This window comes from Buteo buteo, chromosome 7, assembly GCF_964188355.1.
Source record: "Buteo buteo chromosome 7, bButBut1.hap1.1, whole genome shotgun sequence".
NCBI classification, from domain to species: domain Eukaryota; kingdom Metazoa; phylum Chordata; class Aves; order Accipitriformes; family Accipitridae; genus Buteo; species Buteo buteo.
The window spans coordinates 24,482,950-24,510,483 of record NC_134177.1 but is presented as its reverse complement, the minus strand read 5'-3'; the positions used below and the strand labels follow the sequence as shown (position 1 = coordinate 24,510,483).

The window sequence follows — 27,534 nt, the reverse complement described above, 5'->3', positions numbered from 1 at the left end:
TAGTAATATGTAATGTGGATAGTCCACAAACAAACAAAAATATGTTTTGTACCCATTTATGCCAGTTAGAAAATATATTCAGACATAATTGAAAAAGGCCTAAATACTGGACAATGTCTTTTACTTTTGTGAATCTCAATGAAATACAGTGAAATCAGCCAGTAGTAACTCAGTAGTAGTACAGTTATCTTTACAACTTAGGTGTCCGTAGCTGGTGGTGTCTCAGTATTTTGACTCATTCTGGATTTGAACTGATCTCTTCATAAGGCTTTCAACACCAAGTCAAGGCTTAGGACACTTGAGCTATTGCACCTCCTGGTCTGGTGCCACGTTTTCATCCATCCATCCATCCATTCAGAAGAGACGACAGGGCTGAATGAAGTCTTTCTACTTGTTTGATTTTCTGATCAACCACATCTCCTTGGCTAGAGCCAGTGCTACCTGGGGGTCACAGGTGGGCTCGAGCCAAGCAAGGCTCCTGAGCTCAGACAGAGAATCCAGTGGTTTTATCAACATGGCTATAGACTAATATAAGCTTAGCAGCCTTTAAAAAACAAACAAACAAACAAACAAAAAAACCCACCAACTTAAAAGGGTAGGTAAGCTAAGCTTAAATCTCTCTTTAGGACTGCTTTATAAGTGACTTTGTATTTTAAAATAGAAGTAGTTGAATGATGCTCAGGATTTTTGAAATTCAAGCTATATCTAAGTTTTTATCATTGGACAAGGTGAAAAGTTAGCGATATTTAACAAAACAGATGCCATCAGATGGGAGGGAAACTAAAATTTGCTACTGGATTTATTATTTTAATATTTGCCAGGGAACATGAATTCCTTTTCCTTAACAATTGATAAAATTTGCTTCTTTTGAAGCAGGTGCCTAAAATTTGGGAAGAGGACATGCTTCTCTGTCCTCTGGGGAAAGAAGTACCATGTGGTTATACCTAGTATAACTGCCATGCGTTGAAAGGTTGAGGGAGTGCTGTGTAACCCACCATCCTTCTGATTTTTCCTGATTTCTGGAAGTGTGTTGTAATGTCTTAATATTATTTTAGGGTAGCTGTACATAATATAACCATATTTCAGCTATATTAAAATAGCAATTGATATTAATTTGCCTATTATTCAAATAACAGACACGCATATGATTTTATATGTGTACATTCTTAGCACCAGCTGTCAGATACACATACATATTGCATACTTTGGGTTGCCTGCTAATAGTAGCTGTCTTCTCTCATCTTTACCTATTGCTCCTTCTCATACTGGTGCCATGGGTGGGAATGTCATAAGCAAATTACTTTTACAAAGAGTCAAGTTCCTTTCTGATGGCATTGGAAGAGAAAAAACAAGAGATGAGGAGCTTTATACAAACTTAGATAAACTCCTGCAATGTAATAACAGGGGAAATTTTCCTATCTAGAATATTATCGCCACAGCTGGTAATTTCTCTCCTTGTTCCTATGAGAAAGCTTGTGTGTCAGATACTCAGGATACTTAGATATCTAAGGACCATGTGTATTAGATACTTTATACTGCAAAAATGCACTGGCAAGCATAGATTCAAATCATCTAATTAAGCCAACAATAAATAGTTTGTCTAGAGGCTGTTTTGAGTGGAGGGCAACACTAAAGAAAAAGATAAAAAGCCAAAGTCAGTATGAAGCCTACAGCTTTTGAAAACTTAAGCAAGGAGTTTTGATCTTGAAAAACATGCAGTGTGGATGCTTGAGTGCGTAAGTCCGTCTTTGAATGTGAAAAGTGTCAAAGATAGGCACAAAGTATGGAGTTTTTTTCTTCAACTGTTTTGCAGAGATGATGAAATACATTTAATTTTAAAGAGATAATAATTCACTGATGTTTTGCTCAATTAAAATATTACTGCAAAGAGCCTGACTTGAGTGACAAATTGCTTCAAGATAATGGTATATTTTATAAGTAAGGAAGACATTAGATGTGTATCAAAAGTTATAAGGGCTTAATTATTTTCAACCTTCAGCAGTGTAGATTTGAAGCAAGGGAAGGAGGCTGAGATGTGCTCTGGCAGGTTAACATACAAAGTGGCAGCTGTCTGGCGCTTGCTGAAAGAGAGGGAAAATCAAACTCAACCTCAGTGAGGCTGATCAGGAAGGTGTTGTTGGAAATGTGACAACCTGCACGGGCACCTGCTGAGCAGATCCCTTGCTTCTCTCTTTCATGCCATGTCTCTGCAGTTTGTCACCAGCCCCAGTATGTGGGCATGCAGCTGGGGCATCAGGAGGTTACCTTGGCTGTCTCCCTTTTATCTGCATCTGGGAGAGCACATTTCTGCATGACCAGCTGTTTATTTCAGCTGGAGGAAAGGAACACTTTTCTTTCTGGAGTGAAAAATACCTCTGCTCTATAGGTATGTACTGTGCATTTAGCCAGGGTGTATATTGTACCTTTTAAAACTGCCAGCAACCCTCAACATTGTAAGATACTTCTGAGTTTATTTTACTGTTAGAGAAATCGAGCCCTTCAGGTCTTACTGAGTAAACCTGGAAAGGAACAGGCAGTATTAGCAATTACTTTTACCACCTTTCATGTTCCTGTCAGTGATAGCTATGATGCTTGTTGGTTTGCCTTTAAATGCAGGCTTTCTTAGAGCAAAAAAAATGAGAGTGGAATTCACCTCGCAAAATTTCATTTATCCAAAAGCTCAGCCTGCTCTAGCTTAGTTATCCTAGCTCCTACTACAGTCTGTAGAGAGAGATGAGCACTCTAAAGAGCTCTTGCTAAAAAGGGAGGTGCCTTTTCTTCCTTGAGCAAGGACTAAGCCGCCAGATCAGACTTGACTCCTGTTTGATGAATCCCACCCATGTGCCTTCCCTGTCCTTATCTTGCACAGAGGTTGCAGTGAAATCTGTTTGGTAAGAGCCCGCTGGGGCAATACTTGCAGTTCATCATTTGCTGCAAGTCTGTAGTTGTAGCACAAATATATTTAGAAGGAGCCATGATTAAAATCCCTTGCCAGCTGAGATCCCAGGAACACACATGGGGAAAATAATCTTAAGATTCATGTCTCTTGTATTTGCTTACCCCACCCTGGATGCAAACAGACCAAATCCCATCTGCAAGGGCTTTCAGCCTGCGGCAGGTTTCCCCACAGCAGGACCTTGCAGCACAGCTGTTTGCTCTCCACCAAGCAGGCTGGAGCACAAGGCTCCTCAGCATGGAGCATAGGACCTCAGACCACAAGAGTCTTCTCAGCTGGATACACTGGCAAAAGGAGCCTGTGCTGAGGAGGAAAAGGGTAATGACAAAGAAAATGAAAGAACACAGTTACTTTTTATAGATAAGACTCTTCAGCATAGCAAAGACATGTAGGTATGATAGAGGTCTGTGAAACACTTAGAGATGGCAAATGAGGAGTGAGTGTACTGTATTTCTTGCACTAGAAGGTTTATGGCTGTTGTACTGTAGAGATTTAAAACCAGTGGAGGGAAGTTCTTTTCCCCAGAAAATATAGCTAAATGTGCGGCTCATTGCAAGAGCCCAATTGTGTACCTAAGCTCAAAAAGGGTCTGACAAGTCCACGGAAGCTGGTGACCAGCAGTGACTCTTAAACATTGAGGCTTGGCCAGGAAACGTTTTAGTGGGTGGGCTTTGAGGGGTAAGATCATCCCTTGTCCTGTTGTTAGTGCCTTTCCTAAGTACACAGTATTGCCTTGCCTCTAGGATTGCATGCTTGCCTGTAACTCTTTAACTAACTGTATGGCTTTGGTATGACCCAGTATAGCCTCATATGTAAATATTCAGAGTATCCAGAAGAGACACATGTTTCTGTGGCTTGTTGCACCGTGTTGGATTATAGGCTTCCATCAAAAAAAGGTATCGAGAGATGTACAGGGAACAGGGTTGAAATTTGATGGAGGCCCAAATTTGTGAAAACCATGTGAAAAATCTAGCCTACATGCAGCTTGTCTTTCAGTCTCATACGCAGACACAGAGCCACAGTCATATACAGCTTTTGAATATTTCCGCCATGAGTGTGCAAGGGAGCATCTGCCTGCATGCACCACTGGAGGCCATTTGATCTTGTCATTGCGCACATGAACCTTTGGCACACCTTAATTGCTGACTCCTGCTCAATCATTTCAACCTTTGGAGCACAGCTGCACACACAGCACACACGTGCTTCCACATGTGCAGCCCAGAGCGGCTGCCAGGCCACCCTTGCCCTGAGCACCCCTCCTCCTGCCCTGGGTGTTGCACTGCATCAAGCTTCCTAACATGGAAGCCTAAACCATAGAGGAGCTACCAGGCGAATGGCTTGGGTGTCAGCTGCATTACATTTCGTGGCATTTAATATCCTGGGGTCTGCAAGGGTGTTGTGTGGCACCTGGAATCACTTTCCGAGCAGGTGCGTGTCACTTGCTCCTGCTCCCTCCTTGCTATTTTTCCACTAGGCAAAAGGGAATACTGCAGCGGGCTTGGGCGCTCCAGCATGGGGATGCTGACTCCTGTTAACACTGCAGTGTACACGCAGGCTTTGCTTATATGTCCTGCCAGTCATACAGACTATTTAGTCTTCTTTGCCCCCCAGCCCCAAGTGATTCTTGTCTTTCAGAGTTGTTATATGAAGTTGAATTCAGGGGTGTCTTAAGTTTTGCACAGATCTGTTTCCGAGGGACGTTAGGAAGGTAATGCTGAGTGCATCAGGATCATCAAAGCCTAAAGCGGTTTCTTCACTAGTCATGTTTTGGGGAGAGGTGCTGCTGGGGCTGGGGAGGGTCTCGGTGGGTGTGCTCATGACACCCAGGCTTGTTGCTGTCACCTTAGGTGGCTTTTCTTGTGTCCCCAGTAGTTGTATAGTGTTCAGCAGGAGCACAAGCTTCAGGCTGTTTCTCAAGTGAGGGTCACCTTTTCCCTCTGGGGAACTTTCCTGCCAGGGAACATCCTCCACTCCCTTATTTTGATAGCTGGATCCAGTCCTGCTTGCCTTAGATAAAAGCAAACTATCTTGGAAAATTGTAGAAACAGAGGAGGGGGAATATGCAGAAGAAAAAATAGGTGTAAATAATTACATCTCTCTGCCATTCAAAACAGTGTCAAATGGGCACAATGCTTGTATTATAAAGTATGAAAATGTTATCCAAGTCCTGGCAGAAAAAGTGCACTTTCTTTGGAGTGACTGGAGGTGCTTCCTCAGGGGCTTCTCACTAGCAGAGCCATGTTCCAAAATGGATTTTCATGCAACAGCAACTTTCTTTTGCAGGAAAAAGTTTTTGTTTCTCAAAAAGCTCTTATTTACCCTGACAAAAGAAACAAGCTGTCTGCTGTATATCCCAGTCTAAAACCAGTTTAAGGTAGGCCATCTTTTGCTCTTACCCAAAGCCAGCTGTTGTAGAGATTAGGTCAAATTCTATATAGCTATCTGCTTTCACTGTTGCTCATGGTGTGTCTCTTCTATCAACTAATCTCATCTCAGGAGACTTCAAAGACATTTGCATCTGTACCTTGAGTAGTTAATTAAGCTGAAGAAGATGGAAATTAGTGAAGGAATTAGGTGAACTATCTAAGGGGGAGGTAGTAATACATTGTGTTGAAAGAAGAGCTCCTGGGCTGGAGGGAGGTCCAAGTTGTGGTTCTCAGAGAGAAGTCTAGACCCCAGCCTGGTTAACAGTCCCATTAAAAACCTGCACAAATGCTAAGAAATGTGTTCATGAGATTAATTGATGACACAGTGCTGGGAAAAGTTGTCACTATTGAAGAGGATAGTGGGTAACCATGATGACCAAAATAATAGAAACAGGGTGGAATTCAATATTCCAGAGTGAGGCATACAGCTGGGAACTAATTGATTGGAAACAGCAAAGGGGAGAGCTGGGGATGTACCAGTTAGTGGCAGAAAGTCTGTGAAATGCTAATGTGATGCATTCCTAAAAATGGTAAGTGCAGTCCTTGCAGTATTCACAGTGTTATTTCCAGTGAAGAAAAGGAGATGTTCTTTGTAGTTCTGACCACCCAGAGTTAAGAAAAGTTAATGCCAACCAGAATAGGTGAAGAGAAGAGTTAGTGGAACAATCAAGAGGACTTGAGAGTCTGTCAGGTGTGAAGAGGGAAAGTACCTTCGCTTGTGTAGCAAGGTAGCATGGATGCTGAGAAAATATGGGACTCTGTGTATAAATGTCTCAGAGAGTAAGCACCAGGAAACAAAAACAACGATTGAAACTGCAGGACCACATTGGCAAAGACCAAGTGGAAAAAGAATGAACTTAGACCAGAAATTAAGAAAAGGAGTCCACCCAGTTGAGGAGATGTTCTGGACCAGCCTTCCAGTAGGAGTGAGGGCAAGATCTCTAACTTCTCTTGCTCTGGGCACTGAGCAGGTTTAGGAGAGTACAAAATCAATGATTACATGGCAGAGCTGGCACTAGTCTCATTGACTTACAACATCTCTTCAGTCCTGTGTTCCTACACTGTTCTCAATACACACACAGAGGATGCAGTGTGCAGAGGATAAATCAGTGAAGTGGGTCTTTGGAGAGAATTGTAAAAATTTTGAAGTTATATTACCAAAAGCATCATAATTCTTGCATCCTGGCACATTCATTCACACTGTTCATCCTTTAGCTTCTAGGTAGAAGCTAATTTTGTCTCCAGTTGTTTGGGCTTTTTTGCACTCTGAGACTTGGTTAGTCATGATGCTTCTTAGGTCGCAGCCACCAAACAGGGGCAACGTGGGAGTGATGGGAGGGATGTTGTAGATGAGAGTGATCCAGAATATAGCAGGGAGGGACTGCATTCTCCAGGGTGGATCGTGACTGAGGAAACAGCTACACAAGAGCAGCTGTTTCACAGGAGTGTGAAACTGTGAGGAAACAGGTAACCCCCTAGGAAAATGCCATCAGGATTGCTACATGCAGGGCTATTTGCACGTGGAGTCTAAGCCACTTGGTCTCACTGTGGTTATTTCCTTTGGCAGCACCCAGCTAAGGTACAAACCAGAGCCTATCACTGCTGTTGTACTGATATCAACTCTTCAGCACAGCCATGGGTAGTACTTAAATTAATAACGAGTAATAACAATTGTATAAATAAAATACCATCGTACTTGCTGAAGTGAATAAAACAGACATGAATGCATTAGATTTGGATTTTAATGACTTAAATCTGTTGCTGAATTATTCTCTTCTAATAGTAGTTTGACTGCAAGGACAGCATTAAAACCAACTGGAGAAGCAAATAGGTACTTGGATGTGCAGCAGTGTATTAAATGGGAACTCAGCCCAGGAAAATACTGTGTCTCAGACTGGCAGGGCTGGCACTGAGAGGGAGCTCTGCTCTAGTAGATGTCCCCATGCTACTTCTTACCCTGCTTTTACTGGTGTTTAGGACACCACAGACTCAGCTCTTTTTTCTCTCCTGTTCGTAGTCCGGTCTTCTTGAAACCCAGTAGCAGTGTTAATGGTGAACATATTTCACTCAGCCTCCCTCCCGAGCTGCAGAGACTCTCCATGGCTCTGGCCCTGTGTGAATTCCACCACAGGCTCATGTGCTTGCTCAAACTGGAGAAATTACGATACAGTATTTGATACTTCTTCCTCCACGCATTTTTGCCCCCACCTCCAGCTGTCCAGGCAGTTTATGGCTGAACTGCAAGGCCCTTGGACCACAAACCTAGCTCGCCATGCAAAGCTGTCTAACCAGCCAGGAGGGTTTTCATCTTTCCCCATTGCTGAAAAACTTTTGTAGCATTTGCACAAGAACAACACTTTTGTAGCTGTGGAGCACTGCCACACTACATGGTTGCAGCATAAGTCATTAGGAGTTCCTGCAGGGACTACTCAAGGCTTTTTGGAAGCATAAGCGAAGTTGAATTTTGCCATCCTGGGGTGGAGCAGTCTGCTCTTGTATTAAGAAAGGAAGAAGTAGGGGAGAGCTTGGAGCTGGAAGGTGGAGACAAGGTAGAGCCCGGGTGCTGCTTCTGCTGCTCCAAGGGAAAGTGAAGGGTTGGAGATATAACCTGCCATGGGCTTCCTTCCTCCTGGAGCCCTGCACCCTGATGCTGTTCTCCTCCTCTTATGACTGACTTCCAGATGTAGGTAGAAGTGGTTGCCCAGAGTCTCACCAAATCCAATCATCCAATGCTAAACCTGCCTTTAGGAACAGATTTCTTCTTAAAATATGATTTTGGAATTAATGGCATCATCTAAGCAATGTGTTTTCCTCCCTCATCTCCTCTGATCTGGTACTATTCTTTCCAGTTAAGGCTTTTTGTACTGCAGTTTCCTGCTTAAGGCTTTAATAATATTCAGACTGAAAGTAACAGTCACCTTTCTCCAGTTCTCATATTTTTTCTCATATGCCTCTAAAATTTGATGGGTTTTGAAGAAAGCCTGGTCTACTGCATGCCCAAAGAGCATTTGGATGTTCTTCCTTTAACCTCTTAATTCCCTCTTACATCCATTCCATCATTACATTAGTTGAAGAAACCCCAGTGTGTTTCAGATGTTGAGTGATCAAATGGTGTCAAAGAGCTTGGATAAAGTACTTGGTGCTGGGGGGAGGTGGGGAAGGGGGAACTCAAAACTTTCCATCTTCAGAGAGAAACTGCCAGTCCCTGCCTTGCTGTTCACAGCTTTCTAATTTGAATCCAGAGTCGTGAAAATGTGGAAACTGTGAAAATATGAGCTGCGAACACTGGGAAGCTGTGAAGCAGGGGAATGGGTGGGGATTTACAATCTCACTTGAATGCAAAGGTTATAGATTCCGGTTGAAAATTTAATTCTTGAGAAGTAAGTTTTTGTTACTACAACAACAAGAGAAACAGCGGCCAAGGTTGCAGAATTGTCTCAGTTGTAAAAACTTTTCATTTCTTTGCTCATAACTTTCTGGCATTTTTGTATTTGAGGCAGAAGTTTTTCAGACCTGGCCTCTGCCAAAAGGCAAATCTCATTTGAGCAAAGCCGGTTGTCTTGTTTCTGAGCCTGGAAGTGAGAGGCAGTAATAGTAATAAAAAAACAGACTCCCATTTCATTTTTTTTTCTTTTGAATACTTTTGCAGTGAGTGTGAAAGGTGGTGTTTCATGTAGGAACAGCCTTGACTGAGGAGCTGTGCCTTTCACTGACCCAGGGAAAATTGAGTTTGATTTGCCTGAATTACTGGCATTAGAAAATCACCTTCTGGGCTTTGCAGTGTTGTGAAGCCCTTAGCGAGCAGCAATGAGGAAGGACTCACCTGTTCAATGGCTCTTTGAGAAAACTTTTTGAAAGAGGGAAAACTGAGTCATGGATTTATCAGGTGACTTGCAGGAAGCTATCTCTGGCTAGTACACCCCCATTGTAAAATTTCTGAGGCTGGCAGAAGCTGAGAACATCCACAGTTTTTCAGCATTGGTCCAGAAAATACATAACTGCTTTCTTGTGTCTCAGAGTGGAAACAAATGCATCATTTCAGAGGGAAGCTGGCCCTCTGCAGAGCCACCTCAGCTGTTTGTGTACCTGCTCCAAGGGATGGGAGCGCAGTGGTGACTCCTGGAGTCAGAAGGGCTTTATAGCTCCAGTGCTAGCTCCTCAGGAGCCCCTTCGCTCCATCTCTGCCATTCCCAGGGCTAATGAAGCCACATGCTACAGTGCATGAATGCAGACATAGGTTGAGCCTGTTGCTACTGGCCTGGAGAACATGGTGTCAGCAGAGCTCAGGGGCCTTGCAGAAGTGTGCAGGATGTGACCTGGATGAAGCTGCCTCCATGTGCTCGTGCCGTGACTGAGCTAATGACTCTAATCATCCTTTGAGAGCCGGGGCAGACCCAGCAGTGGTGGACCAAGTGCAAGTTACTAAATCCAAAGGGACCCACTGGGTGGTTATTTTTAACCTCTTATAGAAATAGTGGGACAGTTGTATTATTAGAGGTTTCCAATCACCCAGGTTACCTAAGGGTCCCCCACTCACCATGGCTACAGATAATGGGGTGCTTCCCCTAGAATAAATAATTGCTTCTACCTGAAATCAAGAACAACAGATGCCTGGACTGTGGTTCAGTAAGTTGTTTTACCCTGAGGCCCTGCATATCCTTAATCTATGACACCTGTGTAAATACATTGAAAGGTTGAATATTAGTAGGCAGGGACTGTTAAGGAGAAGATACAGTGTTAACTGGAGATACTTGTGCTAAGTGTACAAGTGCTGCAGGCTGAGATCCTGCCGAGGACCAGGGCAGTTAGCACAAGCTTCTGTGCATCCCTCTTGATAAACCCCACTTCTTAGTGCCTTCTAATGCTGCAAAATGGGCATTTAAATTCCCTGCCAGGTCAGCCATTCATCACAAACACATTTAGACTTAATTGCTAATTAATTTTCCCTAGATAATATAGATATCTCTTTTTTTTCTCAGTGTGTGAAATCTGGAAGAACTTTCTGAGAACCAGCCACAAATGAATTGACTGTAATTGGTGTTCTCTCACTTAGGTGAATAGTAACAGTTCATCAACTCTTAATTAGCTTGGACTTTCTTGAGAGCAGTTTCCAATTTTTTGACAGGAAGATATACATCTTGTTTCTCCTGTAGCAATACAAAGAAAGTCATTTTACCTTGAACTGAAATATTGGGCTGCGTTTGTTGGTGTTTTCTTCCTCTAGATGGTGAGTGCCAAGCTGCATGTCGTACCTGAATTGCTGAGCAATTTATTCAGTTAGTGTCGCTTGTCACAGAGAAAAGAACACTGATTATACAAGAAAGAGAATTTGAGCTCAGTTTAATTAAATTGTGAATGGGTAACCTGCAGTGCTTGGAGTGATACATTAAGCTATGAAGTAGCTTTTAGATATCAGCATAAGAGAAACTTTGTATTTTGTGTCTGTTGTGGGTGAATGCTATTTCTGTTCATTGTACAGGTAGGAAGGCTGTGGCAACAGAAAAATGAAGCCACCTCAGATTAGTCAGACCCAAAAAGTGTCCTGCCAGGACAAATAGTCTGCCTGGCAGTTATCTGCTTGGCTTCTGAGCCCAGGAGTGAGTCCCTTCAGGAGGTGCTGCAGGGGAGAGTGACTATACAACAAGAAATGGTGACACTGCAGCAGGATCAGCTCAGACTCAGCTCACAGCAAGCAGTGCCAGAGCAGGTGGGCTGGCAGCTCAGGGCTGCAGCAGCCCTGACGTGGGCTTGCCCTGCTGTGATCTTCATAGCCCAGGCTCACGTGTGATGCTAGGGCCAGAGAGAAGTGCTGGATAAGAAACTCCCAGATAGTAAATCACCCTCTTGCAGCTTCTCACTCGTTGGTGGGGTAGCCAAAATTTCCTGTAAGTAGGCGCACACAACTGCTCTGCCGGGGACAGAGCCATGGCTGTGAGAGGGGATACCTGAGCGCTTTGCAGAAGCAGAGCAGTCTGCGTAGAGGCCAATGAATCAGGGTTACCAGGATGGGTGCTATGTATGTGCCAGTAACACTGCCAAGTTTTGATTACATATAGTACAATTATTCAGTGTAGGTGAGGCCTTTTGGTAAAAGGAAAGCTCTCACCTGTGTTAGCACCCTGCAGTTCACAGTGATAATTTTGTCAGTAGGAAAAATTGCCATGTGCTGCTGACTTTGGGACTAGCAATGGCTGAACTGTTTGAGTGGGGGGAAATACAGACCCAAAGGATTCCCTTGGGCTGGGATGAGAGGTCCCGGGCTTTGCAGAAAGCTTGTCCTACCTTGGGAGAGAGCTTCTCTCTGGCAGCTGGGGCAGGGGAGTAGGAGTTGGGACCCAGGGAGAGGGCAGGGGTCAAATCGCCCTTTGTCTTGAGATTCCACAGGAGAGGCTTTGATAAGCTGTGTTAGGACAGCACATGCTGCAGGCATCCCTTCTTATTAAACTGGGGTCCTTTAGTAAAGTACTTGTTGATGGGATCAGCTTTTGACTTTTTTTCGTATTAGGAACCCCCCATTACAAGGTAATTTTATAGGTGGTTTGGGTGCCCTGACAGCTTGCTGGCAGCACACTTATACCTACTGGTGTCTGTAGGAAGAAATCCAGTTTTAATAGGAAAGATGGAGAAACACATGCAGATCAGTCATTTGAGAGACGGAGAGATCCCAGTACAAACGTTTGGAGATACAAACTGCCACCCAGGTCAGGTTGACTAAGAATACATTTCTTCCAAAAGTGCAGTTGGAAACCACAGTTTTTATTCAACATTTTAGATAACATGTTTTCATTTTCTGAAACCAGGACATGCATAAGTGATTAAACCAAACTTCTGCTAAGACCTAGTTTGCTTATGATCTTTTAAAAGCAATTAAATCAAATTTTAAACTATTAAGCAGTACATGATTGTGGCTGGAGGAAGCCAGGCTATTAATGCTGGATATTGGTTTGTTAAAATACAAGAAGTTTCAATATTAGCAGCCTGTGGCGCAGATGCAGAGAGTGTTTTCACTTGCTCAATCTGCTTGTTGACTTTTAGCTTTGTTCAAATCTGAGAAGCCAATGAGAGATTGGTAATGCAGGAAGGCTTGAATGGCCTTTCCAGTGTGTGAATATAAACAAGACACATGGAAATGAGCTTAACTAGTTCTAAAATTTCAGAGCTCTTTAATTGTAGTCAGTGCTGTTCCCTCAAAAAATACTTTGTTTAATAAAGTTTTGTACATGCAATATGCATTTTTCAGAAGTTTTTCTTTCTTTTCTTATATGCCTAGCACTGTGAAGTTAATTTACATACCTAAATACATGCTTTTTTATTTTAATTGAATAACGGTTTCCCTCCAACTAGAGCTTATCACACATCACCAAAAAAAAAATAATAGTAATTTAGATTTAAAGAATAGTATAATCAGGTTTGCTTCAAAAAGGCCCTAAAAAGTACATATGTAATTGAAATGAAAATGATTATTTAAATCATTTTCCTCTCACTGACTTAAATGATGATAAAAGTTGCTTATGTAAATCCGTAAATTGAATCAGGCCAGTCCTGCTATGAGTTCCCCACTGTACAGTCTCAGAGGGCCTGAAGGTAGCTGTCAAGAGGATGGAAGTACCTAAAGATGTTGGTAAGGGAGGAGCTGAATCTGTCATCTTTACCTTGCTATATGTAGCAAGAGAGTCGCACTTCTGTCACTTCTACGACCACTGAACCTAGGGTGTAAAACCATTTAGTTGTTTATACCTAAACAAAAGCAGGATGCAAATCCAAATGAGCAAATGGGAAGAGAACCTCGAACATGATAATGTTGGCCTCAGTTCAAAACACTTGAGTACAGCCCTGTCTTTAAAAACGTAGTAAGACGTGCCTGTTCCTGTCAGCTTGGGACTCTGGCACACACTTTACAGGTTACAGGCTGTGCCTCAGAGCCAGGCTGGCTGCGATGACTAGGCTTGATGGGGGCATCTCTGTGAAGGAATGGCACCATCGCTGGTGTAGCCCTGCTCCATCTCACCAGGGCTCTGGAAATAACACATTGGAAAATAAGCAGTGAGGCAGGAAAGAAAGGCGACTCGGACAAGTTGCAGTGATCTCTCCAAAGGCAGCTTCAAATTGTGCATTGGATCATGGTGGTTTTGGGTCGGTAGGTCTGACAGCTAGTCAGAGTAAAGCCACGTCCTCTTCAAGTAAATGTGCTGCCCCAAAGAAGAGCTTGTGCCTGCAGGGACCTTGTCTTAGACTGCTGTGCTTTGTGCTTCAGACACGTATGTTGTACTGGAGTCCTGCTGGCTTCCCTAAATTATCAGTGCCTCAGCCAGGAATGGCAGCCTTCCAAGAAAAAAGGAAAATGGTGGGGGCACGCAGTTCTGTTTTAAAATTAAAGTTGCAGTCTTCTCCAGAAGAGCCATCACTTTTTTGTGATGGTAAGAGCAGACAATGCTGGAGGAATAACAACCTTTCACGTGATGAAATGGAAGACTTCAGGTTATCTTCTAGATTAAATCTTTATCTTGCTTCATTCTGGTATGGATGCTAATATTGATACACTAGTCTGACTCCAACAGCAGTCATTACAGGATAAGGCCTCCATTGTCTGAGCAGCATCCAAGCAGCCTTTGTGTGTTTACGTTTTCTAGTGATGTTTAACAAGTGTCAACTTCTGTGCCAGAAGCAGCTGGTTCTTGATTCAGGGTTGAGTTTCTCGTAAGGTGTTGGCTGACAACTGTGGCGAGTTACGGTATATATAAGCAATGCCAGTTGATGCATTCTGAAAAGAAAACCTATGACCAACACTACAGTACCTTAACATGCTTAGAGAAGAGCCTCAATTTTGGTTCTAGGTGAGGCCACCAGAAAAGGCAGAGAGGCCCAGACCATGGTTCTCTGGCACTGAGGGATTCCTCCTTCAACCTTATCAGCTAAGGCTCAGGTTTGAGAGTATGGGTAAGGTTTGTTGGAGGAAAAGCTCTGTTAGGGCCCTTCTCTTTTCTCAGGGCATTTGGTTGTGCTGCCAAACAGCACAGCCTGTTGGTTTCCTGCTTGTCCAACTGATGCATCACCATCTCCTTTTTCTTCTTTCTTCAGGTTATTTCCAGGATTTGTTGAACAAGTCAGAAAAGGCCCTTTATGATGCTTTTCCAAGCATATACGGTGAATTGTACACTCAAAACATGAAGGTCCTCAAGGACTTGTATGGCGAGCTACACTGCTATTACCGGGGCTCCAACATCAACTTGGAAGAGGCCCTCGATGAGTTCTGGACACGCTTGCTGGAGCGGCTCTTCAAGCTGATGAATCCCCAGTACCATATCATAGATGAGTACCTGGACTGCATGGTGAAACATGCAGAGCAGCACAAACCCTTCAGGGAAGTTCCCAGGGACCTGAAGGTGAAGGCAACCTGAGCCTTCATCGCGGCACACTCCTATGCACAGGGCTTTCTTGTGGGCAGTGATGTGGTCAAAAAGGTGTCTCAGGTATGTTGGGGTTCTTCCTTCTCCTCTATCCACACATTGGCAGGAGCCAGTCTGTTGGGGAGAGGGGGGCGTTATTTCCCCTTATGTTTTCATTACAAAGCAAGCAGATATTTTTCACTTCTATAAAACAAACTGCTTGAGGGTCACCCATCAGTGGAAGGGAGCAACAAGCCTGGACTTCTACAGGCACTGATAGCGCAGAAGTGAGGTATAATTCACCACAAATCAGACTTTACCTCATTTTAACCTATGCAGCAGAGTGCCAAGGAGATGTCAGTCACCCAGGCTGTAAAGCCATTCTATTGCTTGCCTCGATTCCCCGCACTTCCTCGACAGGGAAATGGCATGCCTCTAAATCACGCTGCCTTATTTTCCTCCTTGATGGCGATATGACGTAGGGTGTGCAGAGTTGACTTGCCACGAGTGTGCTGGGAATACGTGCAGAGAGATGCATTTCAGCGGTCGGTGATGGGATTGCTGTGTCTGTTTATGTAGCCATGTATATTTGTACAGCTTCTGTGTACAGAGAGGGTGAGTTTTTAAAGTTCATTGGGATATTCAGGGATGAAAGGTGCTATATAAATGTAAATTAACATGACTGAATCCAGGGTTTCAGGAAGAAGGAAATTGTCTGTATTCTTTACTGCAGAAGCAGCCAGAAGAAGGTGATTGTCCTGAAACAAGATATTCAGGCTTTTCACACAGGTAGTGAGGAGAAAATCCATACTAAAAAAATGACTTGCATACTGCATGTGGAGATGGCAATCAGCAGGTGTGAGAATCAGGGTGTGATTAAACTGTGAATGTAAAAATATAGAATTGCAATTAATTTCCTCACAAGGTAATGCATAGCAGAGGACGGTACTATTCGATGCAGCAAATCCAGACTTTGATCTCAGGAAGAAACATTAATGTGGTAACAGTGACAAATGCTTTAATTTATCAATGTGGGACTATAAAACTGTTCAGCTACCCAAAAGCCTTTGTACATCTCATTAACATGACACTCTCCTGACACTTAAGACAGATGAAAGAGGAGAATGATATAATTTCAGGGGGAACCAAAGTAAAATATTTTTCATAAATATTCTGAATGGCAGAGATTTCCAGCTCGATGTGCGTGATTCTGGCTGTAGCCGAGTTTGGTGGGTAAAGCAGGCTGGCAGGGCAACTGCAGTCATGGTATCAGCAGAATGGAAGGACCTGAGATAACGACATTCAGCATATTTTTCCCCCATCTTCATGTAGGCTTCTGACCCACTGGATTTTGATTCTGGTCCACAGTTTCTGAATTCTCCTCCTCTTGGCATTGCTTATCAAACAGAATGTGGCATACACAACCAGTCACAGATCCTCCTCTTCCCTCTGCCTTCCCCCAACCTGTTCCTCCAGCATGGAGGGTCTTCCAGGAGGGTCCAAACCATTCCTCTCACTCACAAGAGCCCTCCTTGGGGTTGCAGTTAACCCAGCATGTTGCTGTTGTAGCACAATCTGCATGAACTGAGTCAGGAAACCTCAGCAAAGCCTCTCTGACAGCTGATTTTGTAACGAAGGCCAAAACTGGTCCATTTCCCCTGTCTTCAGTGTAGGATTCAATTATATAGAACTTAGTTGTCGGGCCTGAAAGTAGCTCATGGTCACAAGAGTGTTCCAGATGCCTTTAGAAGGCTTTGAACAGACTAAACAAGAAGATAGAAAAAGAAAGATCCCAGTTAGAAAAACACAGGTGCACATTCCACGATAAAGGGAACTTGGCACAAACAACCTCAATTCAGGGACTTATCTCAACCAATTGGACTAAGACAAGTCTTGCATGCTCTAACAAACATAGCCAATTATGTCCTGTGTTTATGCGCGTGTACAGAGTGAGTATAACTAACTTTATCTTATGTTTATACGCGTGGACAGTATCGATGTAACCAATCACCGCTTATGCTTGTGCGCGTGGACACCAAATGCTTGCATGCAGCAGCCAATCAAAGCTTCTAAACAACTTAGAGAATTGTATAAAAATGATCGGCTAAGCTCAATAAAGTGATGACTTGACTTTAATCATCATATTGGTGTTCTATCGTCCGGGCCCCGCACGGAATAATCCCTAAACCCTACACTTCAGGAATGGGTTTAGTGCTTTAGGTAAGAGGGGGTGAGAATGCTGAGGTGGGAAATCCATTTTACAGATGCCCTCAGCTGTGTCTAAAATAAAAGGCCTGGTTTACCTACTTTCCCTGATGTGCATTTACACTAGTGCCAAATGGATGTGAAGTGCTGAACTCGGTCTGCAACTGGTGCTTTCGTTTTAGTTGTTTTTCATGTTGCTATATACTTATGACATTAGGAGAAAGTATGTAAGACTTTTAAGATCAGAGACTGGGAATTGAGTTTTTCTGTCAGCTGGTAGCAGCTGTCTTAAAAAAGTAACTCTTTGAGCTGAAATTTTGTACAGAGTAGCAGTGAGTGTTTTGGTCAGGAAATCTAGGAAAGCCTGTTTAAATGGACACTTAGAAATAAATTACCTAGCCTTGGGCTTCTGAAAAATTAGATTACTTCGGTTTTATTTATTTTCAAATCCCAGAAAAGCTACTGCTTTCTATTAAAACCCTCCTGGTTTTGGCTTCTCAGACACTTCCAGTTCAGTGTTTGTCACCTGTATCCTATCGCTGTTTCAGGTCCTTGTGCCAAGTCTGCATTACTGGGCATTCTAGAGAAAGACTGGTGCTGTTTGCCAGATTTTCTGGCTGTCTTAAAATGGGGAAGGGCCTGCCCTGACTGAGCTACAGGTGGGGACTTTGTGAGATTACTTTAATTCCTGCTGCCATTCCGCTGTGCCCAGGGGGGCCTTTCTTCCCCAGCTTCCAGCTGCCTGATCTCATAGGAAGCCATCGCTTCGGGCAGCCCTTGGCTGGTGTCTGGTGGGCGCGCAGGGCTAGGAACAGGAGCGTTGTGCCAGGAGCAGGCGTTCTGCATATCCTACTGGCAATAAATAGTTTGAGGCAGCTGGGGAGAAAATGGCAAAACCATTTTTCATCTTTACTGCCATCCTAGCTTGTAAGGCAAAGTCACCCTGACAGACTGCAGGCTCTGACACCAAGATCTAAAGCTTTTAATGCTGCGGTTCCTGCCACCACGCTGACAGCGGCGGAAGCGCTGCCATCTGCATGGCAGCTGTGGGAGGTGGCCTGGGGCACACGCGTGGCTGGTGCGGCTCCTCGCAGCCCGGGTGGAGCGGCAGGCCTGGGGATGGATGTGCGGGTCGGTGCCCTGCCCCGGTACAGGGTTAGGGGCTACTGATGTGCCACATGTGGGTGGGGGTGTTGGGGCAGCATCTCTGTGTTCACATTCAGGTTGTATGTTTCTGTACCTATTCTTTCAGCACAAATTGCAGGTTTTCATTTAAGTTGCACAATGCCAAGTGCGTTTTTCATCGTCTGCGTGAAGTAGCAGCTACCAAAATGGCAGCAGCCACAAAAGCCTTAGTGAAGGGCACACAGAGAAGGGGCTCCCCCAGAGATGCACACCTCGTGCTGCATGCCAGGGCAAGAGAAAAAAAATATCCCAGTTTTGTTTAGGATCCTTTTCTTTGGTTGCAAGATTGGCACCTGCCCAAAAATAGTGTTTGCTGCAACAATGAGCTTCATGTGAACAGGTGAAGGCCTTGCGCTGGGAGACTTGCTGCCTGCCAGCTGCTGCTCAGAGATCCACACTTGGTGTGAGCAATTGCCAGCTTTGGCAACAAGAGCGAGAATGTGCTTCTGTGAAGTACGTGGTGTAGGTGAATTGAAATACGGGGAGGGGGGGAGCAAAACTATGATAGTAAAAATGGCAAGGGCTGAGAGATAACCCCTTATAAAACAAAAGGAAAAAATCCTCAGAGAGGTGCAGCATGATAAACAGGAATATCTTGGCTGGTTTTGTTATCTATTACTCACATTACAATACTGCTGAGGCATCTAAGTCTTAGGTTAGAACTATTGCACAAAGTGCTGTGGGGTCAGGTAGCAGAGGTGATCCTGTCCACACCAGGGCACCCAGACAGGACAGTGAAATCATGCACGGGTCCTTGCTGGCCTCGTGCATCTCAGCGCCATGCCCATGCTGCACCAAGGGGCAGGGAGGAGAGCTGCCCCATGCACGTCAAAAAATGTCCAGAGTCCTCAAATTCCCCTCGGAGGCCTGACAACCTGCGAATCTCAGATGAAAGCACAGAAAAAGTAAATAAATTATGTTTCATTTCCAAAGGCAGGGAGAGGAGGTGTTTTAAAATGAATTTTGCTCATCAGTCAGGACAATCTTTCCTTTGCTGGATCGTAGTTGCTTCTTGCTCCTGAATTCTAAGTTTCCCCATGGCAGTGGGGATTGATGTGATGCAACACCAGCTACATAAGCAAGAAACACTTACTTAAATAATCAATTTGAATAGTTCTTTGCATTTCCTTTTCTCAGTAGATGTTCTTAAGGCTGATTCTCATTTGAGTTTGAAATTAAATATGATTAATTTCTTTACTAATTATAAGCTTTTTCACTAAATCCTGTATTTCATTTCACTGATGAAGGTTGTCTATCACTACATTTTTATTGAAGCAATACTGTGTCTCGCAATACATTTCAGCCTTATTTTTTAAACTTTTATGTTAGTATAAGGTAAATGGCAGCTTTCCTGTTTACCATATGAGTAGTTTTTAAACACATGGTGGGTCAAGCTGCATTTGGATGGGAACTGAATTCCAATTAAAAAGGCCCAAAAATAGAATTTTTATAAATGTTTTAAATAGTTAATTGAATGTGCTGGACACATATGGAAAATAATGTTTATCTAAACATGCTTTACATTTCCAACAAGTCAATAATATAACAAAGACAGTATGGTCATTCCTGGTCCTCATGTCCTTTAAGATTAAGGCCATTTCTCATAACCCACTTTTTTCTGTAGCCTGGAAAGACATAGTTGAGTTCTGTCTGTCTGCTTCCAGTTGCTTTTTGGGTGAAGTAGTGTCATGGTTTAACCCCAGCTGGCAATTAAGCACCACATAGCCAGTTGCTCACTCCTCCCCCACCCAGTGGGATGGTGGAGAGAATCTGAAAAAAAAGTAAAACTCATGGGTTGAGATAAATACAGTTTAATAGGACAGAAAGGAAGAAAATAATGATAATAATAATAAAATGACAATAATAATAATAAAAGAATTGGAATACACAAAACAAGTGATACACAATGCAATTGCTCACCACTCACTGACCGATGCCCAGTTAGTTCCCAAGCAGCAATCCACACCGCCACTCCCGGGCCAGCTCCCCTCAGTTTATATACTGGGCATGACATCACATGGTATGGAATACCCCTTTGGCCAGTTGGGGTCAGCTGTCCCAGCTGTGTCCCCTCCCAACTCCTTGTGCCCCTCCAGCCTTCTTGCTGGCTGGCATGACGGGCTGAAAAATCCTTGACTTAGTCTAAACACGACTTAGCAACAACTGAAAACATCAGTGTGTTATCCACATTATTCTCATACTAAATCCAAAACATAACACTATACTAGCTACTAGGAAGAAAATTAACTCTATCCCAACTAAGAAAATCACTTTTCCAGCCAAGGTGTGGTAGACACTGGTGTCAGTAAAAGGTCCTTTGGAGCACATTGAGAGCGGTAATGCACTTTGTACAGGCACTGGTACTCAGCAGTGCCGTAGGCCCCTGGACTATCCTGCCAGAGAGCTGTCAGCGAGTAAGTAAGCAGCACATGTGTTACCTGCACTGCACCACATGGTGACAGCACTCACGGGGCTGAGACAGGCTAAGAACTGCAGAGGCAGAGGAAAATACCAAGTGAGCATCATTGGTCCATGGCAGAGGTGATAAAACCGGCGACTGGGTGGAAGAAGGGGGCCATAAGCAGCTGCAAGAGCCTAAAGGGTGGCTGATGGGGAGCCAATGTGCAGAGAAGCGAAGCATGAGGATCCTGACCCAGAAGTGTCCAGGAATCAGACAAGGACCTGAGAGCCACACCAGGAGACACGTAAGTTCTCTGCAAATAATACATCATTGTAGCTTTGCATACGAGTATCTGGTGCTGAGTTGCTCTGACCTGAACTGGTCTGGTGCTCTGGTGAACCTGCTGATCACAGCCAGCTGCTTTGTGCTTGGTGACATGGTTTGTCCCTCACTGGGCTGATGGGAGGTATAGCTGCCCTTGTCTGGTGACCACAGCACCAAGCTGTGGATGGGAAGCCTCACACTGGAGAGATGCTATGAGCTGAGCTCCCTCCAGGCTTAATTTTGACTGCTCATGGTTAATGCCAGTAGTGATTGCCTTGACATAGACAATAGGAATGTGTGGACAACACTTGAGGATGATGCAAAGTGAGGTGTTTTCTGTACAGTGGTGAAAGCATCACAACCCAGGAGCTGGATGACTTAGAAAACTAAAGTACTAACGAGCACCATGACATGAAAATGATGGTGGGTGGGGATCAATGAGCTCGATGTACTAATAGATGAGTAACTACTTATAGGCATCCGCCAAGAAGCAGCCACAAGAAAGGCAAAAGCAGTTCCTGGAAACTCAGGAGAAGTATTTAAGCTAAGCTCTATACTGACTATACACTGGCAAGGAATTAATCGCATAGGCTGGTTTGCAATGCACAGACAATGCAGAAATAGTCCTGAAGCTGCTCTAGACGACCTGGAAAGTGGGAAGGGGAGATGTGTTTGCCCAAGACAGCAATTCAAGGTACTAACAGCAGGACCTTTGAGCTTGTTGGTCAACTTGTTTGACCTCTTCTTGTAAATGGGTTGCAACGGACAGCCAAGGAGGAGCCCCTGGCCAGCAGGCACATGCGACCACAGAGCAGTCACAAAGTCAGCAGGTCACAGGGTCACAGTGTCACATTTTCTCAGAATTACTGGCTGATGAGAACTATGGAAGATGAGAGAATTACCATGATTCAGAGTGAAACCCATTATAATAATCACAAAACTGCCTGCAAACCACAGCCCTCACCTCTCCAACAGCTCTGTGAATGGGACTGGGGGCCTGCCAGGGCTACTCTGTCCTGGGGCTCAGTGGCGTGACAGCAGGTGGAAGTCCCCGCTCCAGCCCCAGCAGGAGTGGCAGTCTAGAAGGCAGAGAGAAGACCTCAGGATCCTCCAGGGCAACGGGTCCCCTCCAAGCAATGTGCACAGCCTGTTGGGTGAGGAAGGTCAATGGGCATTGCCCAGGGAGACATCAGGCACTGGAAAGTAAATCAAAGGAAAAACCCAAAGCCATTCCATTGCCGGAGGAACTGCTGCAGGGCCACATGGCAGATGAGTATTTCACCTCGCTGCAGGGCTATTGCAGGCTCCTTAGTCAACAGGGGGTGGTACGAGCCACACCAGTGGTGACAGAGGAAGCTCAACCCCGGGCAAATGCATTGAGGAGAGGCGGGGGTGCTTCCTCCACCAGCGTTGCTGCCATCACAGCCACTGGCAAATGGTCCTTGCAGGACACCTCACTGATTGAGTGCCAGGGGCACTGCTAGGAGGGCTCATTGTGCCTGCACATCGCACCGCAGCTGGAACGTTCACCCTCTCCAAGGACAGCGAGCGAGCAGGTAATTCCTCTTGGCTATTTCCTGACCTGGTTGCTTGAGCTCTGCAAGGCACTGCCTTTCCCCAGCCATGGTGGAACACCAAAATGGTGGTGGAGAAACTGAGAGAGGGCTGGAGCCTGTGTATTTTCAAAGACTCATTTTGATACTGGTCACATTAGACACATTTTAGATGCTTAAGGGTTGTCTCAGCCTTTGCTAGATCTCTCTGTTGTCTGTTATGATTTACCCTTATATCTTCTGGGCTCATAACTCATTCCTTGTGTCCAAAGCACAGACCTGCTGCAAGTATCGGCTGTAGCATATTCCCTCACCTCCAAAGAGGTGTCCTGGCATGATTCCTCAGCAGCATGATTTTCAAAGCTAGCCAAGAGCTGCAGATACATACAGATGCTGCAGCACTGTGCTATGGTTTGCTTGCTCGGGATGCTTTTAAGCCCCAGGAACCTGCTGCCGTGAAGCCATGATCCCCTTGCAGGGAAAATCCAAAGACATCTCAGACTTCCCAGGTCTTTTCTGTCCATGAACAGTTGCACCTGGAATACACTCCTGCATTAACTCCTCCAAAGCAGGAGGGAAAACAGCAATATTGCCCTTAGACCCAAGGTGATAAAACCACCCACTAGACCAGATACAGCTCATCTCTCTATTTCATGTGGCTGCTGACCACATTTCTTGCCATGGCATTGGTTTTTTTGTCTTCGAATTGTGGCAGATGATTGCTCTAACACTTCTGAGACAAAGACCAACTTTCACAATCCTTGAAAGACAGCATGCAGACCCCAGTACTCTGATTCTTGCTGCATACCACTAAATGCTACCACTGAGTACAGGATTCAATGGCAGCTAAAAATAATGAGAGATGTACTAATAATTGCTCTTACCACTAATGAGAAGTGATGCAGAGACAACTCAGGACTTAGGGAGAGGACAGCTGTCCTTTTGCTGCACATCTGGAGCACTTTGAGCTGTGGGGATGCTGGCTGGCTTCTTCTCAGCACCACTATAAGGGAAGGGATGAGAGCTGGGTTTAGGCATCCTCTTTCCATTATCAGATAGTTTTAATAGCTCACATAACTCCTAGCTGCAGGATACCTGCTGCTGCCTGCGCTGAGTCTGGCCCAAAAAAGAGGCCCAAGCATTTTCCCCTGCTGCCCTCCACGAGCAGTCTTCCCCGCATGGGACCCAGTGAGAACCTGCGCTTTTCTCTTTTCCACAACTGATCAGGCTCATGCCCCACTCCCTCCCCTTCCCACCAGGTACCCTACAGCCAGCTCTGCTCTGCAGAGTCATCTACACAGTCTGGTTTTCACTGTTGGTAAAGCCCTGAACTATCTGAATTAATCACCGATTCAGTCAAGAGTCTAGCTTCTAAAAGGTTTAATCTGCTTTTGCAGGAGCTGTGCCTCTTAATATCCCCAAAATGAACCTCAGCAGCTGCAGTATCACAGCCTATGAAAGCTTTCCACTTGTCCAGCTGTGTGTTTACATCCTGGTTTTGCTTTTGGGCATTTTGCTGAATGTGTTGGCGCTGTGGGTATTCTGCTGCAAACTTGGCAAATGGACAGAAACCAGAGTATACATGGTCAACTTGGCTGTGGCTGACTGCTTGCTGCTCTTTACTTTGCCTTTTAAAACTTTATCCCAGTTCCATCAGCTGAAGGTAGGTAGATGGTGCCTGGCTCTGGAAGGTGGCTATTTCATAAACCGCTTAATGAGCATCGGTATCATCACTGTTGTAGCAGCTGATAGGTACCTTGCAATCAAGTACCCTTTGAAAGCCAAGGTGCTGCAGTCACCGCAGAAGGCAGCTTTTGCCTCTGGATTTCTTTGGATAGTCATTATCTGTGTGATGTCCCTCATTAAAAAGTTAGAGGATCGAGGACAAGATGAACTTTGCTTTGAAAAATCTTCCGTTAAGCCCTCAGTGATTACACTGTGTGCTATTATTGTAGGGTTTTTCATACCATTGATCATCTTGAGTTATTGCTCCATACAAGTCATTGCAGAACTCACGAGAAAGAAGAATGAAAACTGTCACAAGGAAAAGTTAATCAGAAAGGCCGTCTACATCGTGTCTGCAAACATGACTGTGTTCATCATATGCTTTTTACCTCTTCACGTCGGGCATCTCCTTCGCTTTATAGTGGACTCCATCAGCTCCAACTGCTCTGCACTACAGAGGGTTAATTATTTTGTTCACCTCGCCTCAGTCCTCGCAAACACAAACTGCTGCCTGGTTGCTATTTGTTACTACTTTGTCAACAAGGAATTTAAGGAAGCATCTCCCAAGCTAGCAAAGTCCAGATCTGAAGCCAGTGAAGAAGCTGAAATTCAGCTTCCACACGTAACACATTAGTGCAAAACACATGCAGCACACATTTTATGCTTGCTACATTCAAGTTCAACTGGGACTCAACAGCAGGCTTGCGCACTTTCTTTTTCTGTGAGTGGGATGGAGGGACTTTCTGCTAATGGGAAGGATTCAGACATGTGAATATTAGCCCCGATTCAGACAACCACAGCAGTCCAGATCCTGATGTAATGACCTAGGTTGCCACTGATAATTTTCTGCCGTATGCAAATTTGAGTAAAATGATAGTTTTCCCCTGCAAAAACTGTCTTTCATTTTCCAGAAAATGCAAAACAAGTACAGCCATTGGTAAAGGGTTTGGGGTTTTTTTTGTCCCTTGCCCCCACCTTGGATCAGTTTTTATGCAGTGACAAAGAAACGGAGGTTATTCCGAACATCAAAAAAGAAAAAAGTCGAAGTGAAGCCACTGCAGAAAAAGAAAGGAGGATGTTTTTGTAAGTCACAAACATCTTGTTTTCAGTTGGTAATGCACGATCACAGTAGTAGAGGCAGATTTAACCTGCTTTAGACAACTTTACAGCACTATTCATACTACACAACAGCTGCAAAATGGTTATCAGTTGCAATACAAGGTCAGAGGAAATTGCAATTACTTATACTGGGGAAAAAATTTACATCAAAAGTGTTTGAGTCAAATGGCATTAAAACTACTATCCAAAGAGTTGGGGTGGGGCAGTGGGAATAAGGGGTCTGTATTAAGGGTCTATTCAACCTTATAATGTAAAGGACTGTCTAAAGAAAGTGGCAGCAAGCTGTTCCAAAGAAACTAACATAAATAAAGTCACATTACTGGCACAGAGCTCAGTCTCTTAATGAGTTAAATGGAAAAGGTGGGAGATCGGGCAGTACAGGACCTGCTCTGCTGTCTGTCCCCAAGAGGGACAGCTCATCTCCCCGCTGAGTAATTGAGGGGCAGGGGGTGTGATCCACAACAGAGACTGGGATTTTCAAAGGCAGAGTGGTGCATGCCACCCTGTGATGCACTTACCCACAAACAGCTAAGTAGGTAAAAACCACTAACTAGCCCCAGGCCACATGCCCTTGGACGGGACGTACCAGGCATACACCTCCACTCACACTTCCCAACCCCAGGCTGAGCTTCCATCCGCTTGCACGTGCTGGGCCAAACCCTGCTGCCACCTAAGCAGCCTTACAGCCCCCATGTCCAGCTTGGCCTTTGCATCTCCTCCTACTCAAGGAAAATGCCAAAAGGAAGAAACCCCTCAAGAAGAGACCCTGCTGCAGACAACTGTTGAGCAGAGCTCTCCATCCACCAGGGCAGTGGCTGCGCTGCTGCCCAGCAAAGCCCATGCCATCTACACAGGACAGTAGCAAAGCCCTGACAGCTTCCCAAGGGGATATAGGCTTCTCATGCTTGCCAGAGATTTGGGTAGAAATGGGGAAATCTGCTCTGTCATCAGCAAAATCTGAAAGCAGGATCTCACCTTCGCTTACTGCACAATGGGGAGGGGATTAGGAGACGCTCTGGCTGCAAAAAAGACCTTTTAAGGAGGTTGATGTCTCCTCTTTTCTACCTCTACATTTTCTTTGAAAAAATCAAAGCAGCAACTAATAGCGCTGTGCATGCAAAGATGGGTATCTCATCCTGGCTCAGCCCAAGGTGCGGCATGGCCCTGGCACCAATTTCACACTTCCTAGCCTGGCTCAGCAGGGCTCACACTTTGCCTTCCCCAGCCCTGGGTGCTGATGGGTCTCCTGCTCTGCTGTAGTAACATAGGCACCTTTGTGACTTTAATTTGATGGACTGTTCCCCAATAATGCTAAACATACCTTTAAGATTTTCTCCCTGGTATGGGATTTGTGTGCTGAGACCGCAGTGATTTGAGAGATGACCTGATGCCAGTGTGTTTTTTCTACACCCCCAGTCTCACCTACGTGGGTGCAAGCTCTTTAGATGTGAAAGGGCTGCAGCAGCCTACAAACAAAGCATTTCTGAGCAGATTCTGCTAAGCCACCTCACTCTGAGTAATGCCCCTTGCTCTACCAGCTATTCACCCAGAAATACATACCATGAACCCTTGGCCAAAGATAGCGAAACTTCATCACCACAGAAACCTCACACCAAAGCCCCTGTACAGCAGCGAGTCCTCAGGTGCTTACTGAGATTTGGAGGGGGAGGGAGCCTCGAAAGGGCCATGAAGGAGACAGTCAGGCTGAGCCAGTGCAGGATGGTGCTGGGCAGGGAGTGCAGGGATGGTCCTCACTGCCACAGCCAGCCGCAGCAGCAGCTGTGAGCAGGACCACTGCCGCTCCTAATGACTGCCCAGGAGAGGCTGGTTAATGAGGGCAAAGAGGCAGGAGACCATGTTTCACACTCAGAAAAGAGGTGTGATAAACTATCCCTTTGACATAGAACAAAAACCTGTTCTTCACCATTTGAGCAGGGTCTCCAAGTACAGCACAGTCAGGGATTTGCACGTGCTGTGGCTGAACTATGTGGCACAAGGACCAAGATATTCCCTCAGGCTCCCCAGCTAGAAAACTGGATTATGGTATTCTGTTTACTCACTTTTTTTTTGCTTTTTCCACCTGGAGCTCTTGGGATGACTGACTTAGTAGAAGGAGTGTCCTCTAAATTCATAACCCATCTGGCCAAGCTCTCCTACACCATATAGAGAAATGCTAAGAAGGGATGAATTAAGCAGTGAAGAGGCAGCAGCAGCCTACAGCAGTAGACATTTCTGGTGAGCTCAGCAACCTCCA

General features: G+C 44.8%; 2 protein-coding genes across 4 annotated transcripts in view; both read left to right on the top strand.

The window, feature by feature from the left end:
• Positions 1 to 16,920, top strand: part of LOC142032810 (glypican-1-like) — a 190,450-nt gene extending 173,530 nt beyond the window's left edge. The window contains exons 3-4 of one of the 3 annotated variants that reach the window (XR_012650998.1): positions 14,461 to 14,852; positions 15,502 to 16,918. Coding sequence is in view for 2 of the 3 variants with exons in the window: in XM_075031944.1 (XP_074888045.1) it covers positions 14,461 to 14,780 (320 nt within the window). In the remaining variant the exon portion in view is untranslated. Of the gene's footprint in view, positions 1 to 14,460 lie in introns of all 3 variants that reach the window. The other 2 variants (XM_075031944.1, XM_075031942.1) reach the window with 2 other exon arrangements.
• Positions 16,921 to 23,844: 6,924 nt separating this feature from the next.
• LOC142032811 (G-protein coupled receptor 35-like) lies at positions 23,845 to 25,585 on the top strand. The gene has a single exon (XM_075031945.1). The coding sequence runs from the start codon at positions 23,860 to 23,862 to the stop codon at positions 24,793 to 24,795; it is 936 nt and encodes a 311-aa protein (XP_074888046.1). The 5' UTR covers positions 23,845 to 23,859; the 3' UTR covers positions 24,796 to 25,585.
• The last annotated feature ends 1,949 nt before the right edge of the window (positions 25,586 to 27,534 follow it).

Bases quoted from the DNA above. Each gene is read 5' to 3' on its own strand.
- LOC142032811 (XM_075031945.1), top strand. From the start codon at position 23,860: ATGAACCTCAGCAGCTGCAGTATCACAGCCTATGAAAGCTTTCCACTT.